The sequence below is a fragment of the Ictidomys tridecemlineatus genome, chromosome 4, assembly GCF_052094955.1.
Source record: "Ictidomys tridecemlineatus isolate mIctTri1 chromosome 4, mIctTri1.hap1, whole genome shotgun sequence".
In the NCBI taxonomy this organism is placed as follows: Eukaryota; Metazoa; Chordata; class Mammalia; order Rodentia; family Sciuridae; genus Ictidomys; species Ictidomys tridecemlineatus.
Window position 1 is genome coordinate 37,253,359 of NC_135480.1, and position 18,981 is coordinate 37,272,339.

An 18,981-nucleotide genomic window follows, 5' to 3' on the forward strand; every position below is an offset into this window, starting at 1 on the left:
TTCTCATAAAGATGTCTAACAAACCTAATAGACTTCCTTTCATACCACCTTCTCTGCAGAAGGGTTTTGCAGTGATAGGTTCAGGAATGAAAGTGTTCTGGATAATGCTATCATTAAGCAGAGTCCCCAGCATAAATACAACATGAAGATGGTAACGTGTGGGCTGAGTGTGAAGTGAACAATACTATTTACTTGCAATGAAATTTTAAACAGGTTCAACTATATGTTTAAATTTATTCTATGGCAATTTTTCAGAAGTTTCCCTGAGGGTACTGGATAGAGTTTGTAACTTCAACTGAAGACAGGAATGGACTGGAGTTCACTGCTTTCTTCAAGATGAATCCCAAAGTGATAAAATTAAATGAGTAAAAGAAAAGACAGTAAAAAAATTATAAGGGACCTGCTAAGAGTTCTTTTTACTTCTAAGGAAATGACAAAAAGTAAATGAATCTGGAAATGATAATTATTATAAATATTTACTTAATTTTTGAGCCTCAAATACATACCACATTAATAAACATTATATCTCTGAAAGGAATATATTATTATATTTATTTCAAATAAGCAGTAACTGAGACTTAGAGATATTATCATTTTAAGAAGAATATACAGAGTTAATATGCTGAGCTCCAGATAAGGACATTTATGCTTAAGGAGAAATTTGGGCTTACAAATAGCATTTCATTTTACAGATTCTGGCATCTAAACTGATTTATGGAACAAGATTGAGAAGTGACAGTAAGGGAATGTGGATGAGAAATGGACTACTACTACATTGTTCTCAAACATAGCAGAAAATACCCATGCCTTGTGTAGTGTTTCCAAATGAGAGTGGAAAATTTTAAAATCTTAACATAATAGTGTTTTCTAAATATCTCAGGCTATTTCTAAGTACTATAAAATTGAAATATACTTTTTTGAAAAAAGGCATTGGACTCACTTGACTAAAATAAAAATAAACTCTATAATAGGATTACTCAGATAATTATTTCCTAAAAATGAACTAAACATAAGGCTGTCCTTTTCATCTAGCTTAGAAAGTAATCATCTCTATCTTCATATTGCCACCTGCGCCTCCCATACATGAGAAGAAAGTGAAATGACTATGTATGGGTCCAGGTGTCCAATGCCTTCATACTATATATGAACCAAATCCCAGAAAGTTTAAACATTTTCTTAAATATTTTTCAGGTAGTTACAATGGCAAGCCTAAAATTTAGGACTGCAAAGTTCCATGGAAAATTTTCTCCACTTTATTGTGCTGTATTATGGTGACAAGCAACCCTAAAAGTTTTCTGTTGCATATCTCCTGGGTCAGCAAGCATACAGAGTATCACTTTTTTTTCTATTTGAAAAATTAAAATAGCTAATCCTAAACTTGATCTTTCTCTAATGCCAAGCAAAATTAAGAAGCAATAAATCAAAATCACTTAGCTAAAAGTTAATCTTACTTCTTTCTTACTCTTTTGCCTCTATATGTTTATCATTTTGCTAATGTCTCCTTTTGTGTCAAAGATTAAGAGAAAACTTGAAAATAAATAGCTCATAATCCATCACAAAAAATATGAAGTGGCAGGACTTGAATAATTTTTTATCACCCACTTTCAGCAATGACAGTGGTCCCAAAGCTGTCAATCAATTTCTCCTTAAATACTCAACATGTATCCCCAGGAAGTTGTTGGGGACATTTTAATACTCCAGGTCCCAGAAAAATAAATGTCACCTATAATCATGCATCAGAGGAGGTTACTAATTGTGTGAGGCAGTTGCAAAGGTCCTGAAATCTGTCTTAATTCTGCAAATTTGTAGGTGTTTAAAGAGTCGAGAGAGTAAAACTTCTTGAAGTAATTTAATTTTTTGGAACATTTTATATTGAAAATTAATTGCGTATTAGCTGAAATTTTCATCAATGCCAACAGTGTTTCCCATTAGCCCCAATTTAACATCTATTTGAAGGATCCCAGAACACTTGATCTTGGATACAGTATAGAGTTAGGGAATTCTGAGCTCTTTCACACTAATATTCTGTCTTATGCAAGAATTACTTATAAATTATGTGTACAAGTTTTTGTTTAAAAACAAAGTAAAAGACCTACTTGGAAACAACTGTTGACAAAAGAAACACAGATGATACAGGGGAAAAGAAGTAAAATATATAAACAAACAGTTTGAATGGACAAATTTACTATTCCGAAATGCACACATTAGGTACTGTATGGTGAACTGTGGCTTAATTACCATTGTTAATTCAGTAAAAAGGTAATTATTTACTTGAATAAATGCTCCTGGGCAATAAAACACACACACACACACACACACACACACACACACACACACACAATTGTGAATGTGCCTTGAAGTAAATGTGCTCTCTATAAAAGCATTTTTATTAAACAAAATAAGGAGCAAGAACCAAAGAGTGAGGATAAGTTGGAACAATTCTTGATCTGATTATGAACATAAAGACTCTAATCAGTGCATTCGTGGAGAAACTTGAAGGTAACGGGAATGCCAAGCCACTAGAAGAGAAACCTAACAAGGAAATCTGAACCCATCCAAGCGTGGGACAGGGACAAAAATTAAGTTTTCCAAGTTAAGTTACAGAGCACCTTCTTCTGGGACAGGCCAACTTCAGGAATTCTTCAAGATGCATTTATTCTAGGATTGTGGAAACGCCTTTCAATTGTAGAGACTCGCTTTAGAAAAGCTTACTAGACATTTGAATCCCACACGGAGGCAACATCGTCCAGCCTTTCTGTCTGCAAATCTCACAAGGGTACAGGGCTACTCAGTCAACCCCTACTTAACGGGCTCACTGCAACTCCCTGAAGCAGTCCTGAAATAAATCCTGTTTCTCCGGGACACCGCGGGGAGGCTCAGAAAATCAGAGCAATATGTGAAGTGAAGAAGCAATTAAAATATACATTTATTATTATCATCATTATTATAATTATCATTAACTTCACAGAGTTCCTCACTTCTGTGCTGCCTTAAACCTGGAGAGGCTGCTCCTACACAACTGCAAGGGCATGCAGAGGGGGGAAGTGACGCCCGCGGGGAGGGGGTAGCAAGATTCCCACTGACCTTTTTGCTGCTTAAAGGACTGAATGGAGCCTGAATGGTGAACCATTTTCACTCTGCGCGTCCGCGCTGGGTTAGGGAGCTTTCCCGGACGGAGGCGGAGGAATAGTAGCAAGATTCTGAGAGGCTCCTGGGCTACCAGAAATCCCAGAGCCTCCGCAAGCGCACTGCAATCCGACACCTGCTTTAGCCAGCACTTAGCTCCAAAGCCCGTGCGCCCGCCGGTGTCGTTGTTATGGCAACCGGGAGGGCGGTCCAGCGTCCGGCTCCCCTTAGTGGCTACTCCTGGAATAACCCCGCATCCTCCACAGGTCCAGTGCCGCAGTGGAGGTGGGCGTTGCGTGCAAGGTTGGCTGGACAGGAGAAAGGAAGACTTATTCTTAAGGACTACACAAAATGCACGCCTACCTCCAATACCGCCCTCCTCCACCCTTTTCAGGCTTAAAGGCTGGTTATTGAGTTCAGGCCCTAGCATTAATTTAAAAGTTGGTCTGCAAATATTGGCACTTTTAAAGAAGGGTAGAGTTGGTCACTGCTCTGAAATGAAATAGGAGATGCAAAGACATTTTTATCTTTCCCTCTTAAATTTAAACATTAGGAGGGGAAACTACCTTGGCTTACCCAGTAGTACGTTTTATTACATAAGCTCTGCTACTATCTAGCACATTACATTTAGTTTTCTGCTTCAGCTATTCTGATCTTGAAACATTCATGATATACGGAACCATTTATTATCTATGATATGACATGTATTAAAAATACTATCCATGATAGCTTAATTCTCTTAAAAACCCAATAAAGTAGGTAAAATGTTATAATTCTAATATTAAAAAAAGAAACTGAGGCTCAGACTTAACAAAGGATTTTCACAAGCACACAATCAATCCATATTTGAAAGAGAAGTCATCCAATACCCAAAGAAGTGAAATAACTTTGGCACATCCACTGCAGTGTCCAAAGTGGGACCAACACGTTTCAGTATAATCTACTGTCCTTCTCTTATCACTGCTTCCTGATTCAAACCCCTCAATTCCTAATGGAACATATAACCTATCAGTGTACAGAAGTACAGCCAAAGAACTGTTGTTTTCTAAGTTTCAAGGTTTGTGAGAACGAGAGGCAAGAATATATCTGCTAGACCTGAGATGAAGTGAGATTTTTGAATAGCATTAGAAATAATTTTCTTTCTAAAAAACAAGAAGCTTAGAATTATTTTTAACACCCTACACCCTAACCTCTGCAGTACTGCTATGATTAAATTATCTTGTCATAAAGTTTTTTTTTTAATTAGAAACATTTTGGGTTGGACTGCCAGATTGCCTAGCAGGGGATTCAAAGAACATCTTTGCTTGTTTTAAAATCAGTCTTTTAGGGAAGGTTGCTAGAGGAACAGCTTTGTGAGGGGCCGAGGAAATTTTAAGCACCATCTGCTTTATAGGAAAGATTGTGCAAAGAGAAGGAAAAGATTGTGTGTGTGTGTGTGTGTGTGTGTGTGTGTGTGTGTGTTGAGAGAGAAGAGATAGTGTGTGTGTAGGGGGGAGGAGTGTTTAGAAGTTGGGAGTATGGGAAAAGATATTTGAACAACTTTTCTGACTACATCTTTCTGTGACCTGGTAAATGCAAATTATTTTGAAAGCTGACCTCTCCATTATAGAAAGTTTAGGAATAAGTGCTAAATTGCCACATAAAAGGTGGCTATACTAAATGAGTTGGGCTTATTTTACTTACTATTTTTGGTTTCAAAAATCTTTTCCAAAATTTTAATGAGAAAGTGTTAATTTATATAATTTTCAGTGAAAGGGCATGATTAATATAATAGTATGATATTGGCTATGTTTTGGAAAACAGAAAAAAAGTAAAGAAATATGCCAACATGCCAAGAGTAATTAATTAATTACTTTTGCAAGTTGAGATTCTGAGTGATTTTTCAAATACCTTCCAACTTTATCTCATGCTTTCTACAAATGACACATATTGAATGTGTGTGTGTGTGTGTGTGTGTATCACATATATGTTGAAATTCCCCCTACTCCTCATCTATCTTGCTATAATTCCAATTTGTTTTTTAGTCTTTAAGAGGCATTTTTTTTTGTCATTGGGGTTACTGCTGTGTTCTCTCTCTCTCTCTCTCTCTCTCTCTCTCTCTCTCTCTCTCTCTCTCTCTCTCTCCTCTCTCTCTCTCTCTCTCTCCCTCTCTCTCTCTCTCTCTCTCCCTCTCTCTCTCTCCTCACCACCTGTCTCTTGCCCTCCTTATGTAATTAATTTATCATGACACCAGCTTTCTTTGTCTCCCAGAGAGGTAAATAAGTCTGTTTTTTTTTTTTTACATCACTGGGAAGCTTTATATTCTCTTGAATCTTTAAATATGAAGCTCAACTTAGCCAAATGAATCTCACAGATCCCTGCATTGTAAGCCATATCAAAGCTGAGCAAGTTCTGATGCTCCCTCTTTGGATACTGAATCATTGTCATAATTAGTATTAAAATTGCCAATTCTGCTTTGCATTGTCTAAGTGGTAACAAATAGAGATAGACATTCTCTTTGCAATTATTTCTTTTCAAGAACCTAGTTATTTCTGCTATTAATTGGTGAAATGAAATCACAAATTCCCATGGTAAGGAGTTTATCTATAAACAGCAAAGAATAAAGAATTAATCTCCTTGGGAACCATTTTTTAGAGGGAGAATATAGTCTCTTTGAAGGCTGATTGAGTGTGGATTATCTGATCCTTTACAAACCATTGTAGTTTCTGTCAAAAAGCTCAATGAATTCTTATTAATGAATAAATAAAGAAATTAGTTTTAATGATGTAAATTTGTTTTAGAAAAAAAGGTTTATTCAGTGACTTGAGCAGCAGTTGCCATCATCCTAAAGCAAAGACAAATTAAATATATTAAATATGTATGCATACATTCATAGGCATATATATATATATATATATGTATGTATTTAATTTTGGGGTAATTCCTTGGCCCTAGTTTTTCTCTATATTTTATTAAAGACCCGAATCAGCTCTTTTAAAAGTCATAATCTATCATAAAAGAAAGCAACAAGTGCAATTTAGCAAATCAGTTCCCCCAAAAGCTGTGGTCCCTGGCTACATGCACAGTGTAACAACTGAACTAACAAGGTTGGTCCTACCAGTATCCAGTTTGTATGCTCAGATAAGCATTCATATCTGACACTCCTGATAGATGTGACCAAGAGAAAAGAATGGAGGAAAATCAATAGCTCCGCCTTATTTGAGTCTAGCCTGATGAGATGTTACCATACAGTATTTTGAAAGGATGGGAAAAAAAATGATTTGCTTGAGAAGATAGAGTCAAGTGAAGGCAGGCTTGTAGGATAAAGGAGATGATGTACTAAACAGAAGCTCCTATCTTATGCCCCTACTCAAAGCTTTAATTACTTCTTAAAACATCTGTAAAATCAAGACCATGTCATCTGTCCATCCATCTGTCATAACCTACTTTGTCACACACAGCTGTTGACTCTATTACCTTGTTTGTGGCAAGGGTATTACAGGTGTTTGCACATGTTCAAACTGATCAAATATTAAATATTTGTATTTCTTTGTTTATAAATTATACCTTAGTAAGCCTATTATAATTAATTTAGTTTAAAACAAGATGATATTCATTAATGTACTTTCTTGAAGCTCCATATGTTTTCTCAGAATTTTCCCATATTGTTTCTAAGAGTTTCTTTTTTATTTGTTCTTTTTAGTTATACATGATAATAAAGTATATTTTGATATATTTATACATACATGGAGAAATCTTATTCCAATTGGTATCCAAGTCTTGTGGTTGTACATGGTGTACGGATTCACTGTGGTGTATTCATTTATATACATAGGAAAGCTATGCTAAAATCATTCCACTGTCTTTCTGTCTCCCCTCCTTTCCCTTCATTCCCCTTTGTCTAATCCACTGCGCTGCTTTGAAACTATCATGGATGCTTTTTTGGTTAATGTTTCCTCCACTTGGAGTAATTGTTCTAAAATTCCCACTTATAAGTTTTTTTCAAAATTTTCTCATTCTTCAAAGAACAAGAGAAATGTCATTACTTGGACATAGATTTCCCTTTTTCACATCCATCCCCCAAATGCAGTTAAATGTGAATTTAACCATCTCTTACTTAAAGTTATATTAACTCTACTTCATGAAATTGTATCATGTTTCTACCATGAACAGCATATATAACCTTTGGAAGTAGAAATATGTATTTTATCTAGTTCAAAAGAAACGCTTTAAGGTAGAATTTGTGTTGACTTACTTTCTGTGTCTTACAGTGCCTAAAAAATGATCCACACAGAAAAGATAATGAAATAAATGTTTTCCAAATGAACAATTTTCTATATTCTCAACTGCTTCTTATTATCTGTAAAATAGGTTCAATTGTAAGATGTTCAACTATAAGTCTAATAAGTTAATTGCCTTTTGAGATTTGCATTTTAGTCTGTGGCTTGTATTACTTCATGATTTTGTTTTCTCCAGACAGATAATTTCATAAACACTCTATTTGCAGTGTTCTTTGGAAAATCTAAGAATGTAATAACTGTTGACTTATTTATTATACTATATCCATCTTCATAAACTTTTAAACTGATACATTGAACATATTGAAAAATTAATCATATTTTGGTGAATTGTCAAAATTCCCCTTTTCATTGAGCAAAGGAAGACGCAGCTGAGACTCAATAGTGGTACAAGGTATTTAGAGCTGGTGTCTCTTCTGACAGCTAGGCCTATGCCTGACTGACCTAGGGTTGTGTCCTGTTAGCTGTTTGGGTGTTTGCCTAGGAAGGTATTTGTCTCCATTTTAATCCCCAGTATTTACCCTTTCCCACCTCTCCTCTCTCCCACTGGTCCCCTTTCTTTATTCTGTTGGTCGTCCTTCTATGTATTTATCATTTTAATTGGTGCATTATAATTCTATATAAAGTGGGATTCATTATTATATATTAATGCATGCATTCATCAAAATTTGGTCTATTGAATTCTGCTGTTCCTCCCCTTCCTCATCTCTCTTCCCTCACCCTTATTTATGATTATAACAAATGCACTCCTATATTATATATAAATATAATGCACTAATAAATACATAAAAAATCTATGTACATGAATACTCATAGAGTAAAAATATTCCTGACACATTGTTTATGATAAATATAGACTGCAAAATAATATTGCTCAATTTTTGCAAAAAAAGTCTGTTCATGTGATAACATCTGTGATGATAGAATTTAAACTATAGCTAAGTCTAGACAGAGAAAATATGAGTGAAATGATATTTTTCCATTTTGTCTACTAATATTTTAATCTTATTTTCTATTAGTTCATAGAATAACTTTGTTCTGTGTTCCCTTTTGTCTCAGTGCAATTACTAATAACCTCAAACGTTTAAAAAGCATGCTGGCTTGTGCAGTAAGTTATGTAGCCAACTTTAAACATCATATATATTCTACTTTTTCTAGAAAAACATGAAAAATGAAAAAATACCAGCAAAAATTTTAAATAATGTTGAAAAAACATAATTATGCCATTTAATCCAATACTATATATTATAGACTAGTAATTGAAATATAAAACTGTGCTTAGCCATGGAGGTTCATTTCTTGACCTAACATTTAGGTATAGAAGGGCATTGATAGAGGAGTCTAGCACATATATGTTTATCCAGGGCCAAACAATGCTGTCTGACTGTGGGACATTCATTTGCCTCATTGGACGAGGATGTCATGTCTGTAAAAGGCCAAAGGGTTAGATTTTCTCTAAGGTTCATCTCGCCCCTCATATTATACAAGTCAGGTTTTTCTGAAGACAATTTCATGTCCTCTGCATTTGGAAATGCAATCCTCATGGCTGGTGTTACCAGGCTTATTCCTCTTTCCCCTGTAAAGGAAAGTATAGGAAGTGGTAATGAAATATCTCACAGATCCAAATCTATAAATGGAAGCTTTGTGACAATCTGACCTTGAGTGGGGTCTAAAATTAAACTTTGTGATACCACAGAGAGACAAAGAGTTTGCTAAAACAAGCCATGAATATTTATTTAAGAAGTTAATTAAGAAAGTAAATATTGATGACTTGAAACCATTTACATATCAATAATTAAAGTCAATTACATCTTTTTTCATTGAAGTAAATCTAAAAAGCTATGTTTAGTATCACAGAATAGTAGACCATATTATGCCATCTTAAAAATATTTAGCAAATCATATTTGATATCAAACTTTCTTGCTATAATTTCTATATGTAATAGGAGGAATCTACATACATTCTTTTCCATTTAAGAAATGTACACAGAAAGCAATGTGCCAAATTTAGCCAGCATGTATATTTTTAGTTTTTGCAAGCTTCTATATCAAAGGAAACATTACATGGTTGTAATTACTTTAAGAATAGATAGCTTATGGTTATATAAGCCATGAGTGTTTGAAGTTCCAAGACTTCTAAGTTTGTGGTGTTTTATTGTAAAACAATGGTTGAATTTTGGAAATAATATAGCATTACATTATTTATGATAAACAAGGATTTGCATATGATTTCTTTCATTAAATAGTGCATATTAACTGTAGTGTTCCAATACCAAATCAGGTTTTGAATCTGTGAGATCATCCTTTTCTTAACCCTCTTGTACAACACAATCAATTTCATAATCCTGTTAGTTTGACAAAAAATTGTGTGTGTGTGTGTTTATAATCAATTCTTGATCACCTAGAATCTTGCCTCTTATGAGAAGGCAATTCATTTAGGAGTGTCCAGTGGTGATTTATTTTGTATCTTTATTGTCCCATCTGTATTCAGATTGCCTTTGGGAGTCAAGATTGAAACATCAACTCCCATGGGTCTCTAGCTAAACACTAATATTTAATCTATGTATTTATCCGATTAAATTCAAGGAGATAATAATATGATTCTTAGAGACACTTAAGAATTAAAAAAAATACTGAAAAAAAAAAGGAAATGCTGGGCTTGGGTTGTGGCTTGGTGGCTGAGTACTCACCTAGCAAGTGTGAGCCCTGGGTAAGATCCTCAGCACCACATAAAAATAAATAAATAAAATGAAAGTACTGTGTCCAACTACAACTAAAAAATAAATTATATTTTTAAAAGGAAATGCTATAAAATAAAATTGAATTTGTTATTAAATTCTTTCAGCAGATGCAGGTAGTAGGAAGTAGGGGATGTAAAATTACTGCAGAAGACTATTTAGGGGATGGCAGGTGAGAAAGGGAAAGTGGAAAGTAAAAATAGTCTGAAGACCTACTTTTACTGGGAATAAATCAATTAGGACACAAGTAGAATCATGTATCTTAATGACAAAATAACTTGTTTCACAGTATCTGATGATGAGAGAAAAGAAAACAAAAGTAATATTTCAGGAATCAAAAAAAGAACAATAAATTATCCAAGTAGGAAATAAACGAAATACAATGCATCTTGATCAAAACTTGGGAAAATAAGGAAAAAAATAAAAGGAATAGTAGATATGGGAAATACCTGATGGATGCAAAGAAATGTGAAAAAAATCAAGTATGTCAGTATGCAAAACATAAACATAGATTTTTTTTTCATTGAAAGTTATAAAGTGGATTATATCAAGAGACATACTTGGTTAGAAATAATATATTTAAGCAAAGTAATAAAGTGGAGGGCAAAGTAACTCCAGGTAAATGTAAGTAAAACTGCAGGCAGGGCTAACACTAGTCTATTCCGTTCAAACAGAGCACCTATGAGTAATGACCTGTATATCTGGTGTTTAATGCATGATTGCTCTTAGTAACAAAGCGATGAAAACCAAATGAATATCCCGAAATGTGGCAAATTATGACTTAGCCTACAGAAAGTCTGCTCAATTATTCAAATGGGGTTAAAATAAAAGTTACATATTAGTTGTTAGCATACGTGGGTGGATTAATGTGACTGGATGGAAGAAGAACGGGTGATAAGGGAAACAAAAAAGGGAAAGAAAAACTGTACATTCAAAAGCATATGCATTACCACATTTATGAATTTATGTAAAATTATGGATATGTATGGATAAAACAAAATTAGACAGAATTCTCATAATCTGGCCCAGTGTACGTTTTTCATCAGATTTCACTCACTTTTTCAATACAAACAGTTGGCTTGGGTCAGTACATGTTTATTGATGTGCTTCACAAAAAGCAAGCCCAAATACCTCTTTTTATCTCCATCCTTCTGTAACGTTCTCCACCTGCTGCTTGTCATCCAAGTTCTCCAAAGCCTAGTTGCTGTGCTATCTCTTTTAATACACCAGCCCACACAAAGTGTCTTCTGAACTTCTTTATCCTCACTAAATAATTTAGCACTTAATTATATAGAATCAGCAGTTGTTCTCTGATTCTTTTATGCCAGTTAGTCATGTCTTCTTAATTATTGGTCCTATTCTAAGTTTTCTATTTCACTTAACAGATGCATCACCAAATTGTACCTTTAGTGTGATGATGGTTATGTACAGCATAAGGCTTTGTCTTTGGTTTCCAAACACAGATTCAGCAAGAAAGCTATGTAGTCTCGACCTCAGAAGATCTCAGTTAAAAATGGTGCTCCGTGACTTCCTGGGGGATGTGCCTGGCTAGATCATATTTTTCTTTACCTTTGTTCCAGTACCTGTAAAATAGGTCTCTAAAGCTTAATATAAAACTTTAAAACAGGCTGAATTATGGAAAAAGTTGTGGTTTTAGAGTCAGTTAACTTGACCTGAGCCTACTTAGGTTATCTCATGAAGCATCTAGCAATTATTTACTTGTCCTTTGGCATCCATGTGACTTTTGTTTGTCATTAGCTATGTGTGTTGTGTTGTCCAGCATTGGTGTGGCCACATAATTTATTGTCCTACTGGCATTCTGTTTTTATGTGTACTGAATGAAAATAAGATAGAAAATAGTAATACCTAGATATTTTATGGACTTGTATGTAACTAGACAGACCTTTATCTGAATGCCTTTGCTTTTTCTGACAACATACTTACAGAATTGCCTAGGGTTTACAGAAAGAACAAAAATATTGCATGAAAAATAGAAAATTAATATCTATTAAAAACGACTTACTGAAATTAATTCCAGTAGTAAGTGAATATGACTTCGAAACTGCAAGTAACCATACGACATCACATGGCTTAATTATGAGGGTGATGGGTAAGAAACCTGATTTCAGTTTGAGAGGTTGATTAGACCCAGATAAATTCTATCTTATTTCTGTGACTATAGATACACTGAACACGTCTTGCTGAAAGTGGAGGAAATGGAAAACAAAATACGTCATTACATGATTTGAATCCACCTAACACATATTTAGCATGTTTTCTGCTCTTTAGAGCACTGAAATCCTGTTCTTAGAAGAAAGCCAAAATCTTTGAGTCTCAGATAGGGATTGCAGCAATGTTCCAGACAACCAGAGTTTTGGCAAATGAGGAAAGTAATATACAGATGAAGATGAAGAAATTTTAAAAAATGAAGAAAGGGATGGGTAACTATTTGCCTTTGTCACTTACAGTACTAAGAGGCCTTCTTACTTTCTACATAACATCCCTGACAATTCGTTTTCAGCCGTACGAATTTTGTGTGCTGCTGTCCCATTTATTATAACAAAAGTATAAAAAGAATAACAACTAACAAAAGCTTAGTATGCTAAGCACTTATCTCAAACCTAATACTAGCTTTATGAGTTCAGTACTGTTATCACAAATTTATAATTAAGGAAACTGAGGAACAGAGAGATTTAGTAACATAGTGAAAATTGCATACCTAGAGAATATATAACCAAGATTTGAACACATAATCTGGCTTGAAAACTTGTGTAGATGACTGTTCTGCAGTAATAGCTCACTAAGCTATCTCCTAAGCTGTTTTATAAGCAGGAAAAAATGACACACTAGGAAGCTAATTCCATTTCAATTCCTTACTGAAAAACTATCCTGTTGATAAGACTTTATTGAATTTGCTGCACGGTGCCAGTTTCTCTCTACTGAAGTTGCACAGTGGGAAAGGAACTTGTGTCTTTCTATGGACAGGAATATGTTGCCTTCTATTTAGAATTTGTGTTTATTTTCCCTCATGTTGATTTTTTAATATCTTTCTTTTATTCTTTCTTATAGAATCCATTTTAATTATATTATGTGATAAAATTTAATTTGATAACACATCATAAACCTTTTGTTATAATGTGATAATGAGAAAGCTTTGATTTATATAGGACTTAACAAATTGTTGTGAAATTACATAATATTTCCATTAATCAAGGGTATTCTTCATTTGTGAAGTAGGTACTATTACCTTTATTTTCTTAATATAAACAAGATTCAAAGCAATTATGTTACCTACTGAGGTTACTCTGTTATTAGCTTGCCAATACTGGTACTTCAAACTTCAAATTCTGAATCTAATATTCTTTAAAGTTTCTCTTTATGAAATCTCAGCTCTCTTATTGTCTGTTGCAAAGGAGAGCCATGGTGATGGCGTGTTCAATCAATAGGTGAATGAGTGTATGTCCTAATAAAATATGCACATATTTTGTACAGCTTTGCCAGCTATCACTTTTTGGTGCTCGTAAAAAGTTTTTGGCTTTGAGGCTGTTATGCAGGAACAAAATAGTAAAAAAAAGAACAATTTCTGTTTTGGAACAATGAAATTTAAATTTAAATTTAAATCACACTCTTAAAACTTTGTAATTGCAGCTAGATAGGAGGATTAAGGTCTAGTGTTCCACAGCACAGAAGTGTGAATATAGTTCACAATGTTTGTTATATGTTTTATGAAGAATTAGAAAAGAGGAATTCAAAGCTCCAAACATTAAGAAATTATAAATATATAAGGAGATGGAATGCTAACTGCCGTGCTTTGATCATTACACACTAGATACATGTATTAAATTAAATATTCACACTTAATTATATATATATACACACACACACACACACATACACACGCACATCAATTAAAAATAAAACTAAAAAAATAGAATTAATTTAAATAGAATTTCCTGAGAAAATAAAAGAATCACATGTTATTTTGTCATTGACCAGGTTCAGGAGAATAAGAGATGTATTAGAAGAGAGAAGCTTTTAATAAATCAAGGGGAATATCTGGATCAATTTTCCAGAATAATCATGTGACTGTCTCCACAGTTATTAATCTGGTTCCAGTTAAGTCAGGAAGACATGTAAATCCCTAGTGTATAAGGTAATGAGGGATCTCCTGAATACTAGGGTATGGTCATGGGCTTTGATATAAATGAGGATTCTGTAGACTTTTTGAATGCTTTTAAAAAAAAACAGCTTACAATTGATTAGTAAATTATCATTCTCCTCCTTAATAATTTATTCACCAACACACAGCAGTTTGTTGATCTATCCTGTCAATATACTTCCTCTTAGACAGGTCTGAAGATAAAGTAAAAATACTCCTTTCTACCAACAATTTTAACTCTGATTTCCATGGTCAGTAAGAACTGTGGGTCACAATTCTCAATATCTTGTTAATATTTATCTCTGAAGGGTCAAGAGATCAGTTTCTTCAGGACAACATGGTTGGAAGTCAAGATGCAGTCTCAGACAAGGTACTTCATGTATCTGGACCACATTCATAGAATCTGTATTTGATTAGTAGTTCTGGCCTTATAAATTTGTTGAGAGGATGCATTAAATCCACACAAAAGCTAAATAAATAAACCACTAGTGCTCAGTATGTAAGTATAATTTAGGAAAAACCAGTTCTTACTAATATTCTTATTGCCTTTAATGTTATCTGTCCTAGAGTTTGTTTTTCCTCATGGAATTTTTCAAAGAATGACCATTTTTTCCTTCTGATTTTCACTGTATAATCCACTGTATGCCTCCAGGCATGCTAACACTACTGATAATCATCTCTATATATCTCTTAATATATGAAGGCACTTGGAGACAAAATGGTGATGAAATATTAAAGAAAGAAGATAATAGCCAAGTATATACCAGAGGGGGGAAAAAGCTGACAAGTTGCTAAGAGTCACACTAAAGTGGCTGTTATGGTTTGGATATAAGTTGTCCCCCAATAAGCTAAGAAGTGAGACAATGCAGGAACGCTAAAAGGTAAAATGGTTATATTGTGAAAGTTGTAACATAATCAGTGAATTAATCCATGAATTAATTCACTGTAATGAATTAATAATTTAGAAGGACTACTATCCTGGTTGGTAGAGCATGGTTAGACAAAGTAGGGTACTGGGGGCATGCCTTTGAGGTTTATGTTTTTTTATTAGTTAACATGACAGTAGAATGCATTTTGATACATCATACATAAATGTACTATAACTTCTGATTCTTCTGGTTGTACATGGTGTAGAATCACACTGGTCATGCAATCATATATGTAAGGTTATGTTTTAACCTGGAATCTCCATCTTTTTTTCCTTCCATCTGACATGATCTGAGTAGCTGTCTTCTGCTATACTTTTCTACCATGATGTTCTGTGTTACTTAACTCTCAGAGCAATGCTGTGGACTGACCATGGTCTGAGACCTTTGAAATTATAAGCCCCAAATGAAAATTTCCTCCTGTAAGTCAAAATACCTTGTCAGGTATTTTGGTCACAGCAATGAAAGTGGAATAACACAGGGGCTTCTACTGTTTATATGCTAAGAGAATATCAGTTATCAGCTTATGAATCTGATTTTGGCACACAAAGCAGAGACTTTTTCCAAGATGGAGTCCTTGCAACCTTGACATTGTTAATAATACTAATACAATGTTAACAACAATGATTCTTATGTCTTGTACCAGAGTACACTTCCTGAAAAGTTTGGAAACAGACATTGTTGGTGTATGACTTTCTGTTTTTATATTTTCAAGTTTGAACTCTCTACCCTTCAAGTGACCTATTGTAAAATAGGTCTGATACTTTAACTAATTAACTGGTTAACCAATAACCAATAATTAATTGACTAATGGACTTGTTCTTTCTCTTCAAAAACTATTTAATTGCTGAATATATTCTGCAGTTATCTAATTTCATTCATCATATATTGATGTCATAAATTTTTAAAGATTTTTAGGGAAATTGGTGGTATTATGTATGTAACTATGTGTGTGTTCATATATATAAATTAAACAATGATCATATGTAATCTCACTTTCCTAGAGTAAAAATTATGAGTAAGTATATATGAAATAGCTTTTAAAGTGGTCTTTTGCTGATTAATTTATTAATACTTTCTGAGATTATGAAGTTATTCTATTATATATATAAATACCTTCTTAAAATAAGTAATACAAAGTCTTTTGAGTATAAATGTTGTTTTAGAAATTTATTTGTAAATGCAATTGCATTTGAAGCTTATGATAAAACTACATAATTGCAGATATGAATTTATTTTTTAGTTCATAGGATAAGCTATAGTATCATATATGGTAATAATACGAATATGATGCTGTTCCCAGCAATATATTAATATTAATTATTATTTTAATGTTAATATTAATAATTGTAATGTTATGTTAATTTTCCATACCCACTGAAGGTACCATAGTTGATACCACACTTTATTCAAACTAAGAGCTGGTGGAAGCTCCTGAAACTCCATCTCCCAAACCCACCTTCATTATATTTGTCTTCAAGTACCCACACACTTTTCCCAAGCTAACAATAAGAAGAACACAACTTTTGCAGGCCTGTGAGAGGGAACAAAAGAGAAGGATAAAAATTCCTTACAAATTCAATAGACCAGAAACACAGTAGAAAAGTGTTGTGGATAAAAGGACTTTTCATATGGACTAGAGCTGCAACCAAATTACTATCTGGTATCGGCCAAATTCATTCTGAAGATGTGTGTAGGAAGACAAAATTTTCAGTAAATTGCATTAGAAACTAAGCAGGTGGGTAGATACTTTTTGCTGTTATGCAAGATGATTTAGCTGTCATCTTTGAAAGAGTTCAGGATGGCCAGATTTTTCCAATTATATTCTCCCACTGTGTGTAACACACTCTTTTAATATCCTGCCCAACCAAACTCAAAAGCTGTGCCTCTTTCTTTGCTCACTCCCTGCTCTTCTTCAAAATCATCAAAGTCACTAGAAAACCCTGAATGTGACCTGTACTTTCTTATTCTGAGATTTTTGCTCACTGTATATAAAATCACTTGTTTATCCCCGAGATCAATGAAATTCTCATCTTTTACACAGCATAAATACCACATTCAAAACCAACTTTCCAAGCGATGACTCCATTTAGGAATAATCATAGCTTTTGGAAAAAAAAAACACTTCTTCATAAATGTACCTAAGCCTTAGAAGATGCTATATTAGTGTAGTGGGAAGTAATTTCTTACCATTGTAGCTATTTGACCTTGGGAAGATTAAGATCTCTGACCTAAGTTATTTCTTCTGCTATATAAGACTAATAATAACTGCCTTGGGATGTTGTAAAATTTAGTCAGTGCATGTTATTTAGCTTTTGTTAAGTCTCTGGCATAGATTCTGGTCCATAATGAAAATTCAATGAGCAGTATCAATCTGCAACTTCTTATGCCCATAATTATAAGAATTCTTTTATTATGCCTTCCTCCGTAGACAGTTGATTTCTAAACGCTAGACACCACACTTTTGAGTTAATCTCTTTGTCCTTATCCCTGTTTCAAAATTTTTGGAACAGTGCCTTGTATTTAGCAAGTGAGCTTTTTCTTTCATTTCAATAAAATTCGCCTAAGCTTATTCAATTAATATTTTAGAGAGGTAATTTCACATTTTAAGTAGAATAATAATTGAAAAAAAATTTTTTTATGCCATGATAGAAAAAAATATCATTCTATAATGCATCCACTAATTTAATTCTGATGTTTCAATATCCTCATAAGATATGGACTTGAAGAATTTAATGATTACCAGATAAAAACATAATGAAGTAATTTACTTCATAACAGTAGGATCTGCTTTATAACATGAGATTGTATGCTCTACTATTTTATACAAAATGCATTTAAGTATCAGTTCATGAGACATAAACTGGAAGACACCTTGGAGGATATATAATTCAGTCCTTCTTTTTATATTTTTATTGTTTTTTTAGTTATACTTAATATTAGGATCATTTTGACATAGTTATAAAAGCATGGATTATAATTTGTTCTAATTTAGTCGCTAGTATTTCCCCTTGTCCTCTCCTGCTCCCTGCCCCTGTTCCCTTGCCTCTAATCTACTGATGTTTCTTCAATTTACTTTATTTGTTGGTTTTTAAAATTGGTGTCTTGTGAATGTACATAATGGTGAGATTCATTGTGTTATATTCATATATGTACCCAGGAAAGTTAAGTCAGATTCTTTCCATCTCTCTTCCCTTGCCCTATTCTTCCTCCTTCCCCCTCAATCTCATTCCTCTACTCCACTGATATTTCTTCTATTATGATGGAATTGCCTTACCTTTTCTTTTATTTTTTTTTTGTTCCTTAGTTTTTAATATCTTCTGCATATCCAAGGTAACACTGGTCCTTTAACTTTGTGGGTCTGGATTATTTGTATTAGCATGATCATCTCCAGTTCCAATTGTCATAATTTCATTCTTTTTATAATTGAGTAATATTCCATTGTATGTGTGTATACATATATTTCTGCAAAAATACATACATATACATACATAAGTACATATACATATGTGTATGTATATGTGTATCTATTTAGACATATATTTTCTGGTTATGCTATTAAAACTATGAAATACATAATGATTTAGAAGGAATAAGTCCAGATATTCAGGATGATCATAATAATTCTACACTAACTTCCTAAAGGTTGCAATTTAACCTGAACTTCACACATAAAAAGGATTTTAATATACCAAGAGAATGCAAAATTACTTCAAGTGTGAGAAATAATTTGTAAAAGTGTGGAAGACAAAGGT

The 18,981-nt window shown here is 33.5% G+C and overlaps 1 protein-coding gene across 4 annotated transcripts in view; it reads right to left on the bottom strand.

The window, feature by feature from the left end:
- Window positions 1–18,981, bottom strand: part of Ano3 (anoctamin 3) — a 400,060-nt gene that overhangs the window by 271,869 nt on the left and 109,210 nt on the right. The window contains exon 1 of one of the 4 annotated variants that reach the window (XM_078046317.1): window positions 3,085–3,312. The exons of 1 other annotated variant lie outside the window; for it this stretch is intronic. In XM_078046317.1, coding sequence (XP_077902443.1) covers window positions 3,085–3,130 — 46 coding nt within the window. In that variant the 5' untranslated portion in view covers window positions 3,131–3,312. Of the gene's footprint in view, window positions 1–3,084; window positions 3,323–18,981 lie in introns of those variants that run through there. 2 more of the 4 variants (XM_078046316.1, XM_078046319.1) reach the window with 2 other exon arrangements.